Here is a 19,638-nt window from a genome sequence, read left to right as displayed (position 1 = left end):
AAAAGAAATTGAACTTCAGTGCAATGATAAGAGGATGAGGGATAAACTTGCTCATGTTAACAAGAGGTAAGAAAATGGTTAAAATAAAGCCAATGTTAAGGTATCCGGAAAAACAAATGACAACTGAGATATAAAGCCTGCATCATTAATGTTTAAATGTAATAACAGCATGTTGAATTATTTCTCACCATTTGTCTATTATTTATTTACTCAATCAAAAGAATGAATGCAATTAATATCTGTGACTTTTAATCTTATGCCTGTTCCTTTCCGTGACAGATTTATCGATCAGGTGTCAATCAGTCTCAGAAGGGGTCATCCCTGGTGACAGCTAAAGTAATTTTATTAGTTTATTTGCTTAGCAGAGTAAAAAATGTCATACATTTAAACAGCTTCCTCTAGACAAGCACATAGATGAAAACAAGAGAAATAGATGCAAATAGCTGTTGAATGCAAACGGTGAATATATTATTGCAAATTAATTCTGCTTTCCACAATTTGCTTTGGGCTTTAGCAATGTGCTGCATTTTGACAGCCCTGGTCCACTTGTGCTAGCGGGTACAGAGGCTGATTCATTGCATTAAAGAGTACCTTGATATGGGAATGAAATTTCAGAGTTATTTTAACTAATGTGTTCTTCTTGTAGTTTAGATTCAGTGAGTATTATTTTCCAATTCTTGGTGAAACTCCAGAATGTTTAAGCACCACTGTGACAGGGGTTTTCAGAATCATAACTGACCTCCAAGTACATTTGGAACACCCGAGTGTAACTGTAAGCATGAACATGTATTTGTTCTGTGTAGTATTTCTTTTTGATGTATTATTTCTTGATGTGTTGCAGAGGGATAGAGCACTTGTACTTGGCATGATTCTGAGAGCTCAGTTGAGGTTACAGGGAGGCTTTCAACTTATGAGTTTCACAATAGCATGACTGAAAAAAATGATACAAAAGTAAATTAAAACAAAAGAAAACATGGCTGACAGAATGCTGTTTGTGTGTATTACCTATTTTGCCCTGCAGGGGTCAGGCTTGTATTGACTCTTGTCCGTGTTTGACACAGTGCAATATATTAAAATGTAATAACTTGTAAAATTCCAGAGAGATTAATAGAAATCTCTTCTATATGGAGATGCACTACCCACCCAATAAATTCGAATGCATTCAGTTGTTTTTGAAGATCTGCCCTGTCCAGTTCCTTACAGATGAATTGCAGTCTACAGGCTGTATAAGGTCTACTAGCTTATTGTCGCAGGTCACATTTCTAGCTGTGGTCGAACAATCACATCTGTTCCTACATAGTTCGGTTTTCTAAGTACTTTATAGTAGATTTTTTTTTCATCCCAAAATATGATCTTGTTGTAGTAAACCCATGTTCTCTGGCATAGAAATTCCATAAACAGACCAATCTGACTATAAAAGCACATGCTTCATTTTAAAAGAAAATGCATTTTATTTTTTGACTGCCATGCAGTTGTTTGACTGGAAGTCAAAAGAGCAACAGAAAACGAATGCAGCACAGTGTGGTGACAGCTGTTGAGTAGGAGTATGTATATATATATATATATATATATATATATATATATATATATATAGTGTGAGCAGGGAGAGGGTTAATTTCCTCCGATTAAAAAAAAAGAAAAAGAAACATGTGCAAATGCACATTGGTGTTTGTTTAATGGTTTAATAATATTTGTGTTAATTGTTTTATTAATTATCCCCTGCACCTGGCTATCTTTGCAAATTAGAGCCAGGTGCGGGGTATTAAAGGAAAGCAACCAGATTGCTCAGGGTTGCTGCTGTGTGGAGCAGTGCTTTCAACCGTTATGAAAAAATGATACTGTGTGAAAGCCTTTTTTTGTGTGTTTTGTTAGCTGGTGTCAGAGGTAAACAGCTTAGCTGTCCTGTTGTATAGTTTAGATTCTTGTTCATGTGTAGTTAACGCTCGTAAGAGCTAGGTGTTTATTTTGTGTTTATTAAAAAAAATAGCGTGTCAGTGCTGAAACTTCCATTTCTGTGTCCTGGGTCCTGCTTTTAAAGGGGCAACGAACCATGGTGAGGTGCAGTCGTGTTAAATATGGTGGCAGTGGTGGGATGGAAAGTTTAGAGGAATTGATTGCCAAGATCAATATGAATACCACTGCCCAGTTGGAGCAGAACAAGAAGTGGAGGCAGGAACATGGACTGCCATAGCCGATGCCAACTGAGCTGCAGCTCCAGAAATGGGAGCAGGCACGAAAAGCCCCGCTGTCTCCAACGCCTGAGGGAGAAGCCCCACTCTCTCCAGCGCCTGAAGGAGAAGCAACAAACAAGGGGGAGGAGGTGAAGAGCCCACCTCCACCTTTAAATTAGAGCCAGGTGCAGGGTATTTAAAGAAAGCAACCAGTTTGCTTAGGGCTGCTGCTGTGTGGAGGGCCCGGCTGATGGTGCTTTCAACCATTATGAAAAAAAGGTACTGTGTGAAAGCATTTTTTGTGTGTTTTGATAGCTTGTATAACAGGTAAACAGCTTAGCTGTCCTGTTGTATAGTTTAGGTTCCTGTTCACGTGTAGTTAATACTCGTAAGAGCTAGGTGTTTAATTTGTGTTAATTAAAAAACTAGTGCGTCAGCACTGAAACTTCCATTTCTGTGTCCTGGGTCCTGCTTTTAAAGGGGCAACGGACTGTGGTGAGGTGCAGTCATGTTACTATATATATATATATATATATATATATATATATATATATATATATATATATATATATATATATATATATATATATATATATATACCACTGGTGAGTACCTTGAGACATAAAATACAAAATAAGAGTTTGAAAAGTCAAGATCCTGAGATATTTGAGGTATCCTGAGGTATTTTAAAAATAAGCACTGTTAGAAAATCAGGTGGAAGTTTCAGCTAGGAGTCTTAGAATGTCTATTGTTATAACTATAGCTTCTTTTATAATTTCTTTTAAAGCTGTTGGTGAAGCATTGTTAAATATTACCACTTTTAAACAGTTTGACCGACAATTAGAATGGCAAGCTATAGAACAGAAGAGAAAGTCACTGCTGCACGATTGCTTTTCTTTCCAATTAGCAACAGAAAAAACAATAATATAACTAGGGCTGGGGGTTTTATTGTTGCTGTTTCAGACCCCCTTATTTACCCCCTTATTTATGACAGATTTATAACAAACCGCAAACTACACAAACGAGTGACTGCGATTCCATTTAGATTAGTAGCTCCTAATTTCTGTTCTACTTTGTAGCTAAATTAGATCAGAATACAGAAAAGGAAGTGTTCTGCTCTGTCTTAATTGTTTAGTAGTTTGTGACCAGAATAAACATGTTTATCCAGAGTCCCCCATGAGTAGAAAACAACAAACGGTCATACTACTACAGTTATAAAATTCAGATATCGTGTATTGTTTTTGTGTACCGTATTTGTTTCATTCCTGTGCTTTTAGTGACCGCTTCTGGTCAAACGTAGTATAACATTTCCTTGCATCTTCAACTAACATAAGTGAAATGGGAATGCAGTAACACAACTCGAATGTACGTTTTTTGTTTGTGTGTGTGTGTGTGTGTGTGTGTGTGTGTTGTTTGTTGGAGTAACTATTGTTTTATACTGATTAAAATCCCCGGATTACCTCACAATACTAATGGTACATCAGAATACAGAATGAGACATTTTGGTTTCTATAGCGACTGCAACAAAACAACTCGCTTTTAAAATAATAAAGTTTGCGTAGTTTTGTTGTAAATATATCAAAGACGACAATGTATTGCAGGTAGGTCAAAAAAGTTAGAAGGTAAACATAAGTGTAATAATAATAATAATAATAATAATAATAATAATAATAATAATAATAATAATAATCGCTTTTCAAAATCCAAGGATAAAGTAAAACAACTAACAACTCAGAACGTTTCTTTTTATAAAAGCGTTCATGTTAAATTCACATTAAACTAACTACGGTGCACGGAACAGAACAACTCGTGTCAAAAAATGGTTTTGATCTGATTAGACGGTGGGCCAATCTCAAAGAACACAAGTTATGATTCTGGAAATGTGCAAATACGGTGCTGCAGATTCGTTCCACTCCAGGTTTAACAGGTGGAATTAGATCATTAACTACTTCAGGGACTGGATGAAGATTCAATCGTTTTTGAAAATATTTAAAATAGGGTTGGAACAAAGACCAGGAATAGCCAACCATGCTGTATTGTAATGCGTCCGGATCAGGCATGAATTTACTCCAGGTAAAAAAAAAAAAAGTGTATTTTATTTCTGTATTCCCTCTACCAGGAATAACTTTGTGTCTCACACAGCCCTATTTGGATGTTAGGCTCCTTCCTGCAAAGTTGATACCACACACCTATGTATTCAGGTTCTGTTTGGAACCCTTACAAAACCTTTTCTGAATGGGCTGTCACTCAATTACTGAAATAGTGTGTTTGTATTTGTTGTTGTTTTTTTTCAGTGTTCAGATGCTCTCACTGGAGTCAGGTTCTGACTCTTCATAGTGTATTAGATGGTTCTGACTCTTCATAGGGCATAAGATGGTTCTGGCTCTGCGCAGTTCATTAGATGGTTCTGGCTCTGCGCAGTTCATTAGATGGTTCTGGCTCTGCGCAGTTCATTAGATGGTTCTGGCTCTGCGCAGTTCATTAGATGGTTCTGGCTCTGCGCAGTTCATTAGATGGTTCTGGCTCTGCGCAGTTCATTAGATGGTTCTGGCTCTGCGCAGTTCATTAGATGGTTCTGGCTCTGCGCAGTTCATTAGATGGTTCTGGCTCTGCGCAGTTCATTAGATGGTTCTGGCTCTGCGCAGTTCATTAGATGGTTCTGGCTCTATGCAATTCATTAGATGGTTCTGGCTCTGCGCAGTTCATTAGATGGTTCTGGCTCTGCGCAGTTCATTAGATGGTTCTGGCTCTGCGCAGTTCATTAGATGGTTCTGGCTCTGCGCAGTTCATTAGATGGTTCTGGCTCTGTGCAGTTCATTAGATGGTTCTGGCTCTATGCAATTCATTAGATGGTTCTGGCTCTGCGCAGTTCATTAGATGGTTCTGGCTCTGCGCAATTCATTAGATGGTTCTGGCTCTGCGCAGTTCATTAGATGGTTCTGGCTCTGCGCAATTCATTAGATGGTTCTGGCTCTATGCAGTTCATTAGATGGTTCTGGCTCTATGCAATTCATTAGATGGTTCTGGCTCTGCGCAGTTCATTAGATGGTTCTGGCTCTATGCAATTCATTAGATGGTTCTGGCTCTGCGCAATTCATTAGATGGTTCTGGCTCTGCGCAGTTCATTAGATGGTTCTGGCTCTATGCAATTCATTAGATGGTTCTGGCTCTGCGCAATTCATTAGATGGTTCTGGCTCTTCTACGTGCATTAGATGGCCCCCTATTAAAATAGACATTTTGGCTGATTTAGCCTACATTACAGATGTCTAAGCCGAGCGACTAGGACTTAAGAACAGCTCCTGAACTGAAAGCCAAAGCACCAATCCCCTTAAGCGCAGCTCCTGAACTGAAAGCCAAAGCACCAATCCCCTTAAGCGCAGCTCCTGAACTGAAAGCCAAAGCACCAATCGCCTTTTGAGCAGCTTCTGAACTCATAAACAAAGCACCAATCACCTTGAGAGCAGCTCCTGAACTCAAAGCCAAAGCACCAATCACCTTAAGAAAAAGAAAAACTACAGTAAAAGCAAACTAATGAAACATAATTTATAGATATTTACTCACTTTACTGTCACATGTGGGGAATTCCACTGCATTGCTCAAAAACCACAGTCTCTGAAATGAAGTCTACACACTATAGTTCACCTGCGTGCAGGGAGAAAAATGAAATGAAGTGTTGATAAGAATCTATGCACTAACATGGTTGTTTGCAAACCCCATTTTAGAATCTCACAGAATTAGAGCCCACGGGGTCTTTAAGCCCCTCTCCTCTGTCCTTTTCCACCCTTACACATCCTCCACTACCTATTCATAGACCTAAACCAGGGGAACAAGGTTCATTTTATAAGGTAAAACTAGAATATTAATGATCTTTTCTCGTAAATGAGAAATAAACACATTTTAGATTCAAATCCTTTTTGATACTTTCAGTCGTTTATTTGACAGTTTCTGTTTTACATTTTGATTTTGATTGAGTGTCTTTTGAAATGTGTAGGTTCATGCAGCTATTTAATCAATTAGGTCTCAGAAACAATTAAGAGGAAACTTACTGCATGCTGGCACAAGCGATATTGACTTGGCAATGGTAAGTATATCTTCAACATCAGTGGTTTGGACCTCCTTTTTTAGATTGGGCTGTTTTCTTTTTGGGTTGGTCAGAAGAAAGTCATCTTATTTGTTTTGAGTACCACTTGTAACTCAACACTTGAGGAATCTCAGAAAGAACCCTAGTACTCTCTTACATGTGCTGAACACTTGTCAGTTATTAGATCTGCCAATTAAAGCCATTTTGTTGTGTGCCAATTTGCTATCCCTGTGACTTTGCTGTCTGTTTCATTGGCCCCATTATTATAGTTTATTTCAAATGTGTTTCCTTAACTTAAACTCCTAAAATTTCAAACTTTAGAGCAGCCATATACTTTGCGTTGGTACACAAGTATAAAGTCGTGTTTCCATGTGCATGCTTGTGCGGTCATTTCATCATTACAGCTTCAGTTCAATAATGAGTGAGAGGTAAGTAGTATTTCTATTTTTTTCATTCATTAACTTAGTCATGTTACAAATGTTGTATTAAATGTGGAGAAAACTACTAATTGATAAACATAATTAAGTGGTTTGGGAAAAGCTTGAAATATAAAAATTTAAAAAATCGACGCATTAAAAAAAGTCTGTGTCACGTTTGTGACCAATGACTTCCACATTAAACGTTACTAGAATACAAAATGTTTTGGAATAGACGACTCTATTAAACAATGCTGGGCCAGACTTGTGAAAGGCAGCTTCCTGCAGCAAGCATGTGAAGACTGGGCTTTAGACTCCCTCGGTACTCCTATTTCAATATCTTTAGTAATTTTTCTGCTTGTGTTTAAATCTTTGGTGGTCTTAAGTCCCTTAAACACTGGCATGCTGTACCTGGATCAGACCCTACCCAGTGTCGTGCTACTACTCAATTTCACACTGCTTTTTGAAGAAGCAGGGTCGACCTGGGTGACAAGTACACCATGGCCATGAAGCAGCTTGTGGATTGAGTCGTCTGCCCAAATGTTGGTTAGAGCAAATGTTTCTTCATACCTGCTGCAATCTGTGTCATAATAAACAGAATAAATAGAAATGTTAATTGTTACCAACAGCCATCGTTAAAGCGATGGTTAAAGCATGTCAACACATATCCTGAGGTAGGTCACTGCCCACCCGGGTAAAACCCGGGTACATGGTTTCAAACTATGCAGGATTGTGACCCGATTAGCTGGAACCTGGGTAGGAGTGCCATTGTGAAAGGGGCTTTAGTGTCTCCCCAGGGGAGCCAGGTGTACTTAATGTTTTGAGCTGTTCAAAAAAAATCAAGAAAATAAGGAACAGGGAATTAAATCCATCTCCAGGTAAAACACCACAGAACAAAATCACTGGGTGTCAGATTGTTTGCATGGTGATATAGGTGGTTTATCCCTTATCCATTAATATAATGTTCAAAAAATGTCACAGACATGCACTTTGCTACCAAAAGCATCAAATATATGGTCATCACGACTACAGTGTATGGATGGAACCCAGAAGGTTAACTTCCAACTTTAATGTAGAAATCATAACTGCTGTGTTTATTTTGTTTTTTGTTTTTCTCAGTAATTAAACGGTTTGAAAATGTCTTCACACAATGAATGGACTCGACTTCAGCCACTGACAAAAAACAGTTTCATCTCGAAAAGGAACGGCCAGCTTGGGGAACCCTGGAAAAAGTACACCGAACAGAAAAACAGTATTGTGGGATTTATCGGTTCCCAGCTGAGCAGCGCAGCTCTCCGAAGGTACAAGGTGAGAGTGGACATCATGAAAAAGTGTTCTCACTACATGGACGTCATGTGGAAAGATTTATCATTTGGCGACCAGAACTACATGACAACTTCCACTATGTTTCATTTGATTGATCCGTGGAAATTTCAACAGATGAAGAAAATAGGAACCACCCAGATAAAAATCAAGCTGCATCTTCTAGAAGAATTTTATAAAGAGATCAAGCATGGGAAGGAGCAACTGGAGACCATCTTGCGCACTTACGACATGGCGACGTTCTCGTCGGAATGGGAGTCTATCCAAGAAAGGCTTGTGCACGTCACCAAAGTGCTTTCAGATTTCAATTCCGTTCTGATGCCAGGTAAGCTTCACACAAAACACCGGCTCATCTCCGACATGGGACACACCAAAATCCCACACATTAGACTGGCTGTTAACGTAAAGATGCCTGTAGTCTTTGACAAAAAGGAGTCACACTCTTTCCAAGAGAGTGCAATGCTTACGTGGTATATAGAAGGCCAGTCAACTCTCCACCCCCCTGAACAGTTTGAAGTCAGATACAAATTAATAACCCCAACCACACTGGAGGAAGGCAGTCAGTTTGGGACAATTTCTGTGTCTTCCTTCAGCATTGAGATTGGAAACCTTCTGCCTGAGAAAAGCTATGAGTTTACTATTAAGAGGGCAGAAACCTACTGTTTAATTTATGGATTTTGGAATGACACCATCGTCTTGAAAACAAAACCCAGCCCAACTGACCATGTGGATTATTTTCAAAACGCCAGCTGCTGTTTTGTGTAGAATCTTAATTAGCAAAGCCAAAAAAACTAAACAAGTTTAACAAATAAATAAGCAGTTTCCTTGCACCCAGATGTCTGTAGAGATATTAGTATGTCTATTTTCTCTACCTTGGTTGAATAACAATACAGGCTTAGATATAAAGACTAGAGAAGAAAGAAATAGAAGGATATTACTGGTATTTTGTGGTAGATATTAAACATTTAAATAGTTGCAGATTAAGATATATGTTGCAGCCTGGCGTTTATTCAAGCTCGACAATGTTTCATGGCATATTTACACATTTTAGTCTATTGAAAGTATGCCTGCAATACAAATCCATAGGCATGGCATTTTACTAATAATAGTTTTTACCCAGACTTACCAAGCTTCTACCCATTAAAGCCTACAGCCCCTGTAAATCTTATGCTACCTGAAGATGGCAGATGCTTACATGGTGATGTTTTTCAATCTAAAGTGTGCTCCAACTGAGCCTCACACTTTGTACTATGTGGCAGTTTAGCCAAAACAATTGAGACAGTTCCAATTCACAATCATATATTACCACTTAAGAGAAGTGAACAAGTTAGCACTAGTTAGAAACCGTAGGATTTAATAGTAGGTCTTCAGGCTTTATATGTGAGGTCATTTTAGCAACAGGCAAACTTGAAGAAATTTCCATTAAGTAACAGGGTTTTTTTTCATTTATTCAAGTGGAAATGATAAGACACCAAATGAAAATGTTTGACCTTTTTAAGAATTCCAGTCTTCTGAAAAAAGATTTCCCACTCATATTTGTACATTTTAAGTTTCCTTTTAAGTGTTGGATGACCTTTAAATTAACATGGCAGTTTAACATGTTTAGTTTCTCAGCTCATGCAAATCCATGGGGATTCAACTGGTGAATCAAAATAATTTTTACATACCAGTTTGGGTTTATTTGGGGTTTATCTGACAAAAAAGTCAGAATATAAAAAATATATATGCCATATTTACAGGGTTTGTAACTCATGAAATAATCCAAAATAAACCTGTTGGACACTTCCATTCGCTGTGTTGGTTGAAAGCCAACGAGCACGTCAGTAACATACCTCCCCTGCCACAGTTCTGGATTCAAAATGAGAGCTTTCTGGAACATGAACAAATTTATCATGATTTACAGTCGGCCGCCTTCATATGCCTCCAGTTCTAATACTCTCAAGAGACTGCACTTTTGTAAATATATCAGAAAAGCCTGCACTAAACAATATGAACACGTTTAAACCACAATTAGATAAGCAGTTCTTTAGATCTTGAGATTATAATAGTCAGTAATTTGTTGGAACAAAGTTTATCACCAAGTTTCCTCTAAGTAGGACAAGTGGGTCTCTCGATATATATACGTACACACCCTGCTTTCACTGTGTCCCCCAGCAAGGGATGGCAGCTGTTATCTTTTATGTGTTGACAAGCAGCCAACAGAGCTACTTCATGAAAGCAATATGATAACCCTGTACACTGTGTTGTATGTGTGTGCTTATAGTAAGCACGCACATTTCAAACAAGGCTGTAAGGCTTATCTCTAATTTGTTTGATAACATCCCCACGGGCCCAATATTGAAAATGCTTTTGAGTCAAGTGTGTGACAATTTTTCCTACCACCATCCTATTAGTTCACTTTGTGTGGGTTTTTTTTATGACTGACTTACCACAAGGCAAAATTTTTAACAAAGAATACACAGAGAGGCAGGCTACATAATGCTTCTGAGTGGGTAATTCAGAAATAATCAAGAATTACCCACCTAGTACCATTGTGTTTTCTAATTACCCCACTCATAATTAACCACTTAGCTAGGATAAAGATACATTTAATAATTTATTTTTGGTTTTGCCATCCCCATCGGGAGCACTGAATACAAAGCTTTTGTGACGTCACTGTCAAGCCGGCCTTTGAAATTTGAAAAATAGATATGCTTTGGAACACCCACATACACATTATACATCTAGATCATTTTTTGATATTTTTATACAGTCCCAAGATTAAACTGTCATAGCAATCACTGGTGACTTTGACTGCGATGAATCTTTATTATATGAGCAGATAAGCCTGGATTAAGTGGTACATTCTGACCAAAAATTTAAACTCATTTACAGTGGGTAAAGGAGAAAGCACCTTTAATTTAGATGTTTTCCTTTTATCATAGTTTCAGTGGAGATCAGTCTCTTCATACTGAGTCACTCCTAGGCATCTGAGGCTATATACTTAAATGATATAAATGATCACTTGAGAACAATGTTAGTATTATTATTTAAAACTCCCAACACCTTTTATTTGCTGTAGTTGTCTAGAACCAACAACAGTAAAATAATAAAAAGTTGGCAATCTATAAATCCTCTTAAATTAATTGCATCAGGCTTTGTACAGATTATGATGGCTTTATAAGGACCAGTGTGCCTACAGAAGTGATATGCTGTATAAGCAGATCCAGGTTAGAACCATTGTAACAAACTTTCCACAGTTCTTGACATATATTCCAATTTCACCCCTTTACACCATAGCAACTTCAATGTATTTTAATACAGTAATAATCTATTGTCTGGCACATTACTACACTTACAGGAACTGATAGGAATAACAAAAACAGTACTCATGTCATTAAAGATTGTGCACTGATAAATATTATAAAATATGAAGGTTTACTGTTGTCTAGAAGCCAATGTTATAAACTCATACACACCTATTTCCTGATCGGGAAATGCTTAATGTTTTGGTCTGATAAAAGAGGTGTATTACTGTAAATCACATGACCACAGCTGCTAGGTTCTTTTTTTAAAAATGTTTCTATTATTATTATGAATTGCCACAGTTTTTGAAATGAATGTGGTGAATTAAATGATATTTAAATGGCATTTGCAGCTATGTGTACTTAAAGGCTGTTGTCACAGTTCACTTTAGTAGCCCCCCTTTTTCTAATAGCGCTTTATGCTCTGCTGAAGGGACATCTGAAAAGCACTTCTAGAATCCCATAATGGCCTTCCCTGCTGATAACTGCATTGTGATGATAACTGGGTTGGTTGTGTTAATTGCTACAGTTAAGATGCATTCAGTCTAGTGTTTTTTTGTGTTTTTTTTTTTTTTTTAATATTTAATTACAAAGGGCACATTTAATTCAAACCAACCAGTGTTCAAGAGCATTCTTTATAAATCTTTTTTTTTTTTTTTTTTTCACACGACAGTGCATCTTGTTAAATGCAATTACCTCAAGCTACACAATTGTCAGCAGAGAGGCTTGCACAGGTGCTGAAGGGCAGACTAATAATCATATTAGTTTCACATTGATGACATAAAAAAAATCCCCTTGCAGAATGTTAAACTAAGGCTACTGGAAACAATCTTCGGCAGCTAGACTTGTAGCTGTGAACCTTTTTCAATGATGTGATGAAAAACAGAAATATGTATTGGCCACAAACAACAGAAACGATACAAGGATAAGAGAATAATCCACCTTTTTAAAACCCTTTCCACTACACACCACACATGCAACAACTTGCCGCCCTTCACAAAGGGGTGTTTTCTTTGCTAAAACTTGTCAGTAAGAGGATGGATGCCAACTTTAAATTCTTGTTCATAATTTCTTTCATGTTACAGCTCAGTTGGATTCATATTACTGCACTGTATGAGCAATAGACAAAGACACAATTCCTTATGTAAGAATATACTCTGAAAAGGAGGTATTGTAAAGGGCTTTAAATGTACGTGCAAATGCATAGAGCATAGCGATAGGAAGGAAGTTAGGCCATGTGTTACAACAAGCTAGCATACCAAAATATGACAAGCCTGAAGTGAATAGGCCTATCTCTGGTTCCCTATAATGGCACTAGTGGTTAACTAGGGTTGGTAAATTAGGGTTGACAATGTAATAGGGGTGCAACTAGTAGCTTGAGAAAGACATGCTAGCCAACAGGTCCCAGTGACATTGACCTTACACAGTTCCAGTCTAAACACCACCCTAGCGCTATTTATTAACTTATTTGTAATCCCTAAAAAAGTATTTATTATATTTTCTCACTATTTATAGACACAGATACTACGTTTACAGACCCTTATTTTTATAGTAGACCCTGCAAAAATCAAACAAACTCACCTTGTTTGGACACAACGTGTTTCACAAGCAGGCTGTCATGAGGGAATGGTCAGATGGCTGCAGTTTGCAGGCGAGAAAACATTGGTGACCCGTTTTTGCAACAGTATCCCGTTTTAGGCAACTTTCCCCTACTGTAAATTTCCATAGTTTTTTTTTTTTTTCCCTGTATTTTTTTTTTTAGCGTTGAGAGAAATATTAGGTTTTTTCATATTTGTGTTTCTATATTTGTTCCACTCCAGATATTGTTTTAAACCTAGTAATGGCCACTTTTCTGTCACACCGGGTTGGAAACTTCCCTTGGCTGTGGTTTGGTCTCATTAAGTTTGTGTGGACACTGATGGTAATGCTCGTTTCCCTAATTGCAATGCCCTTCATTTTCCCTTGTAATCCCTGCCATCCGTTCTACTTCCAAAGCAATTCCCTCTGTTTGCCATTAACTAATGTAGATGGAATTACGGTCCATATTACAAGCTATCAGACTGTGATCTTTTTTATGGTGTTTGATTAAAAAAGCTGTATCGTATTGTTTTATGTCAGGTGTTGGAAACCCAATGAAAGTAGATGACAGAGAATATACTATCTAGTAATACGTTTTGAAGAAAATTGATTCTAAACCCCTGGTAATCACAGCTAGAAAGGGTGGTTTAATAACTGAATTGATTGCTTGCCACCTAGACTTTTTGTTCTGTGTTATTTTAGTAAGCATGATACATAAATAATAAAAAATAGAGAGAACTAGCTGAAATACCTGGTATTACTCGAGGAAACTCAATATTTCAAGCATGACAAATTGGGGAACGGTAGCCTTATGGTTTCCTATAAGTTACCGATCTTGGGGGTCGCACAATGCCCTCGGATCCCTTTCCCTTTTTTTAACTTAATTTTTTTGGTTTGTTTGTTTTTTTGTCATTTTTTTAAATTTTTTACATTTTTGTTCTTTTATTTTTTGGTTTTGTGGGTTTCTTTAATTTGATATACGTGGCTACTGTAGTGATCCAGCAATGGGGTTGATATTTAAAGTACCTCGGGGATCCAAACACAGCCCTCGACCTTCCCCTGGATGAAGAGGCCATGCAAAGTCTGGTTGCACTGGATTGCGATTAAAATAAAACTCCAAATGATAATAAACAACCTCATTTTACTTCAATACCTGGATGTGTTTATTTTGATATATCTTAAGGATCGATCACTCGTGTGCAAAGAGCTCTTATAGTGCTTTTATTATACGCAGATCTCTAGAAAACTGCTCCAAAACCCCCACTAGTAAAACGAAGCTACGTTATTCTAAGCGGATCTGACTGTGTCTCAAAATTTAGAACACAGTTATTAACAGATCATTATTTTTGCAGTCATATTTTACACCTGTCTGATGTTGGCAATGACTTACGAGTCTCAGCCACATCATGGTTGTGTTCCCAAAATTAATGTAAGCACATTAATATACATGGAACATTTAATAGGGTTACATTGTATTCATAACATTTTTATTTAACAAATAGGAACTGTGTAACGCTCTCCTTTTGATTAATACGACAGTTATAGCTAGCAAAGGTCATTGTGCAGTTGCAAGCTTGTGTAACTAAGAAGAATGTTTACTGAGCTTAAATATTGTGTCCTTCATCAAAAGTGGGCATGCCTGCAGGGCAAGGTTCCACTGAAAAAGTCTCTTTACACATTTTGGTACATAAAATGAAAGTGTTGCATATGCATGAAGTTAGCAATGGCTAATATTTCCATCCCAATCTTTCGTACTAAAAGCAACCACTCACTTGTTCAGATTATTTACTGCAGGTAAATGTTCAGCACAGCTGTATGTAAAACCCCACCTTGTTTATGTGATTAAAATGTCTTTAGTCTTTAGTTAATATTTAATGTATTGGTAAACACACTTGATCGATAGGTGCAGTAGTAACTAAGGCATAAATTTAATTGAACTTTTGGTTTGTACTGAGTTTAATAATGTTTGCAGTAAATTGCTACAAAAACTACAAGCCAGGTATGTAACTACCATCAGCAAGAATAGGTCAGTATTAATTGCTGTTTTTTTTTTTTTTTTTTTTTTTTTTTTTTTTTTTTTTTGACAGGGCTATACAGTTTATATCAAGGAAGCCCCTCGAAAACGGTACCACCTTTCACCAATCATACTGGGTGGTGATTTTACAGGAATTTGAAATGTTTTTTTCCCAGAAGATGCTTGTTAATACACATTTTGTAATTTGTTGTCATTTTTCTGAAGTGGCATTACAATAAACAACAGAATTGTATCCATGTTGGTGTTTTAAACATTCCAGAGACTTGTGTGGTCAAGTGACTCATTCCCATTTTATCCACAGGGTTAGTAAATAAATAACAAAAATGTAAACTTACTGTAGGATGTAAACTACAGATTTCTCAACCAGTTCCAGTACTAATATTGCAACACCTCTAAAATGCAAAACCAGAACTAACAATCTTAGAATGTTGGTTTAAGTGTACATTTGAATTGGTACATGGTTTGATGTTTGCTGTATTGCCAGAGCTTGGAATTTATTAGATGCTTGGGAAGCAAAGTATGATTGTTGATTTACTACAGAAACATACCGATCATTTCTACACTCTGGTGCCAGCTTTGAACAAGCGCTTCACACAACCTCATTCAGGACACTTTGACGTACATTCTTGACAACAGCTCTTTTTATTGTAGTATTTTATTTTATTATCTAGTATTATAGTAAACTCCTTCCACAGCTCACTTCTAATTTTGTGTCCACTGAAAAAGAAATACATTCGCCCTCCAGCAGTATCTAAACACAAAGGGCCTGTAGCAAATCAGAGCCCTGGCTGTAAATAAAGTGTTGGTGTTCATGTGTTTTTGTGGAGAGAGAGAGAGAGGGAGAGAGAGAGAGAGAGAGAGAGAGAGAGAGAGAGAGAGAGAGAGAGAGAGAGACATTGCGATAGTGTCAGACTTGGGTGAGGGATTTCTGTTCATTATTGATGAGCTGTGTTTTTGTTAATCACATATTATTTATACAATAAAGTACTTGCAGCTCTTAAAGTTCAGAGTCGTCTTTCTGCCTCCTGGTCACCCTGTCACAAGGCCCTATGAATAAAATACAATTCTAGAACTAGAATGTTAATCGATGAAAGCTAGAATTCTACCCCCTGGCCATTCTGAGGCTTAGAGCAATCACGAAACAAAAAAAAGCTTGAAGTGATTGTTGGAACATTATTCCATACATCATCTTGCCAGGCACATTCAGTTGTTTTTTTTTTGCATTTATTTTAAAACCTGAAAGGTAAAAGAAATCTGTTTGCAAGCCTTGCTTTCAGATTGTCTTACACATACTTGGTCCTTTTATTCCACGACAGTCAAATAGTTCCCTCCCTTTCAGGGCCTCCTTTCCTGTCAGTGACCAGCCAGTTGCTTCCTCTAATAACAGACATGCTTTGCAGCCAGTATTTGACTCGGGAGAGATTAGTGAGTCTACCTAGAAAGTAAAGCAGTACAAGCCTCCGAGAAGTCAAGGCAAGCAAACTCAAGACTTTCTTTAACCTTGTACAGAAGCCAAAACATTCTTCAGAAAAATATATTACCCACGCACCTCCAGGCACGGTGCTGTCGAAACTCCTTTTACACAATCTCACCACGCTGAATTGTGAGGTGGTTTTGTGATCTGTTGGATATTGTATGACACTAAGTTAAACACTGTAAAATGAACATCATGTAATCCATAAACCAGATCTTTATGTTTATATTCAAAAGCAGAATGATTTCTTTTTTTCTGAAATATTATTTTTACTTGCTAGATTATATTGTATCTTCGTGGAATTATAGCAAGCAATCCTTTCTAAGTGATTTAACATATGCAATGAGAAACAGTATTATGAAGATATATATATATATACACACACATATAATTGTTTTGAGAGTTCAGGTGTCAGCAGTACTTAAACAGAAATTAAAGATAAAATATAATAAAATAAAGATAAGGAAAGTGTAATTTACATACAAAGCAATAAGCATTTTCTGTAACTCGTCTTTGCTCACATGAATCACGACTGCTCTGGTGTGTGCAGTTAGGGCGTTTCCGTCAGAACTTTGGTTGCAACAGTAGCCACACAGTAGTTATTACCACACTGTGCATCCACATACATGCAATGTCATTCAGGAGTTTTGGCACTAAACCAAAAAAAGAATAAAAAAAAAACAGGAATTCTTTATAGTAGAAATAAAAAAATGTATCTCCCTGTTATAAGTGACTTTCACTCATGATGAGCAAGACAGCAATCTGACAGACCGATATACTGTAGCGCTGGTAGAATACTGTAGTTTGATGATTACACTTGATTTTCATCTCCAGTTTACCTGAAGGAAAGCTGTAAGCGCTGTGAGATGAATGTTAGACACCTCTCAGATGTGTTGCCTGCTAATGGTGGCTCGAAACACTAATGCCAGTGTTAGGGTATGTTTTAAATTCCGTATCCAAATCGTCAGTTTTATCTTTAGGACGGATGTTTCTCCCTGTCTCTTGCCATTTCCCTGCCAAATCTTGTTTCAGAAAATTGTCCTGTTCTGCTCTTCATTAAACTTTGCTATATATTTTAAAACAAAACAAAAATTCAAAGCAGGCTTTAAATGCGGTTGTGTAAATTAGGCCAAATATTTCTTCTCTGGAGTTCTGAAAACAAAAACAAAGCTATTCTTGTTACAATGTTCTGCTGCTGAGGCAGTGTATCAAGATATCAAAATGTTTGTTGTCTTACAGGAATCTATACTAGACAATACAGTGCAATACGGAAATGCTTTCGGTATTCTACGTACAATAAGCACTATCGTTTTGTATTTATTTTCACAAACGTAATTTACAATAATTAAGCATAATCTTTCAAATTAGTTTCTCATATACAACAGAATATAGAATACAGTATATAGTGCTGCACGAAGCCAGCGAGGCTGCCCAAAAATCTGTATTTCTGCACTTCGCTATGGTTGAAACATATTGGGCATTAATTCAGAAGCATCATGTTGCTCAGTCGTCTTTTCAGAGTTTACATTCAATGGTCAACATTTGAAAGGTTTATTTAACACACTCTTGTAACCACGTCGGGACTGTGGCATTTTTTAAGAAGCCGAATCCATTTTTTTTTTTTTTTAAAGAGTGAATCGGTTCTTCGCGTGTTTACGTAAAATCCTACCTGTCCATCGACGGCTGGGTGGCTTTTCCAGCTGCTAAATGCACCAGTGAACGTCTGGCCGTTTTACTAACAACATGCAGCTTTATAATGACCTTGTCATCGATTACCAAATAAACTAAGGGATTCATAGCGCTGTTCAGACAAGCAAGTCCTCTGCTCACCTGATAAGACACATATATGTTATTGAAAGCGTCACTGCATTCCCCTTCAATTTGCAATACCCGTGTCTTTAAATTGAGGTTCCTTAAAACGTGATAGGGTATGAAGCAGACGACAAATAAAACTGTGAGGATTATAATAAGTCTCAAGCATCGCTGCTTCATCAAAGAGTTCACGCTGGGGTTTTTCTTGTTGGTGAGAACGAATGCTACATGACCATAGCACCCCAAAATAACAAGCAACGGGATACAAAATCCAGTGATAGTCCACCCGATGCTATACGGCAGGTACTCGTATACTTCATCATTCGATGTAGTGTCGTAGCAGGCGGTAGAGTTTTTATTTGATTTATTGAAGTACACATCTGGGACAATTTGAGCAACAACCAGAACCCAGGTTATGACAGATATTATGGCTGAATGACACACTTTGATTTTACCCTTCACTTTCATTGGGTGAACAATGCTCAAATAGCGGTAAACACTGATACACGTTAGGAATCCAATGCTCCCATATAAATTAAGATTAAAACAAAACCTATTTATTTTACAGAAGACGAGCCCGAAGATCCACTTTTCGCCCATCACATAGTAACTGACCAGAAAAGGTAAAGTGATCACATAGAGCAGGTCCGCAATGCCAAGATTTAGCACAAACACGTTGATGCAGCCGACTGTTCTCCATTTTGCAAGTAAACTCCGCAATCCCCAACAATTGCTGATGACACCGATGAGGAACACAATCACATAAACACTCGGCAAGAATACTGAGGTGAAGGTCTTGTCTACCACGTTGCACCTGCTATTGTTTTCTGCGCTCAAGTTGCTTGACTTCACAATCCGAAGAGATGCGTCTGCAGCGCTGAAGGATAAACCATGCACAGCAAGAGAGAAAAGAAACATCTTGGTTGAACCGCTCTGTCTAGGCTTCGAGTTCCAAAGTTTTGCAGTAGCGTGGCTTCTCAGGGTATTCAGGGTATTCAGTCCAGCGCAACTCCGTGTAGTATTTATTCTAACACATGGATTGCGCCAACTGTATATTAGTATGATTTATGTTTTGCTTGCAGGGAAAATAGATCCTGTTTACAGTGCGGATTGAGGTTGAGGTTTACTGAGCGAGGCGTGTAAGAAATTGTCTCAGCACGTGTTTCAGAGGAAATGAAATGACACGCCCTTGCTGAATTAGAATACAACTGCACACACACACACACACACACACACACACACACACACACGCCATGTCATTAAGTTTTACGTATTATGCTGTAATTGACTTCCACGATATACATAAATAGGTGCTAAAATTTTTCAATATAATTTTTTGAAGTATAAATTAATCCTGTATATTGGACTATCATTGGACATGATATATATAATATATATATATATATATATATATATATATATATATATATATATATATATATATATATATATATATATATATA

General features: G+C 37.4%; 2 protein-coding genes across 2 annotated transcripts; one reads left to right on the top strand and one right to left on the bottom strand.

Moving 5' to 3' along the window:
* Nucleotides 1-7,806: 7,806 nt before the first annotated feature.
* LOC121298437 (fibronectin type III domain-containing protein 11-like) lies at nucleotides 7,807-8,757 on the top strand. Its single transcript, XM_041225561.1, has one exon. It carries the CDS (start codon nucleotides 7,807-7,809, stop codon nucleotides 8,755-8,757), a length of 951 nt encoding a protein of 316 aa, XP_041081495.1.
* Nucleotides 8,758-15,528: 6,771 nt separating this feature from the next.
* Nucleotides 15,529-19,347, bottom strand: LOC121297747 (P2Y purinoceptor 1-like). The gene has a single exon (XM_041224220.1). The coding sequence runs from the start codon at nucleotides 19,091-19,093 to the stop codon at nucleotides 18,029-18,031; it is 1,065 nt and encodes a 354-aa protein (XP_041080154.1). The 5' UTR covers nucleotides 19,094-19,347; the 3' UTR covers nucleotides 15,529-18,028.
* Between the last annotated feature and the right edge of the window lie 291 nt (nucleotides 19,348-19,638).

Source organism: Polyodon spathula, chromosome 23 (assembly GCF_017654505.1).
Source record: "Polyodon spathula isolate WHYD16114869_AA chromosome 23, ASM1765450v1, whole genome shotgun sequence".
NCBI classification, from domain to species: Eukaryota; Metazoa; Chordata; class Actinopteri; order Acipenseriformes; family Polyodontidae; genus Polyodon; species Polyodon spathula.
The sequence above is the reverse complement of the archived record's forward strand: the minus strand, read 5'-3'. Positions and strand labels throughout refer to the sequence as shown.

Excerpts from the sequence above, each read along its gene's own strand:
- LOC121298437 (XM_041225561.1), top strand. The coding sequence starts at position 7,807 with ATGTCTTCACACAATGAATGGACTCGACTTCAGCCACTGACAAAAAAC.
- LOC121297747 (XM_041224220.1), bottom strand. The coding sequence starts at position 19,093 with ATGTTTCTTTTCTCTCTTGCTGTGCATGGTTTATCCTTCAGCGCTGCA.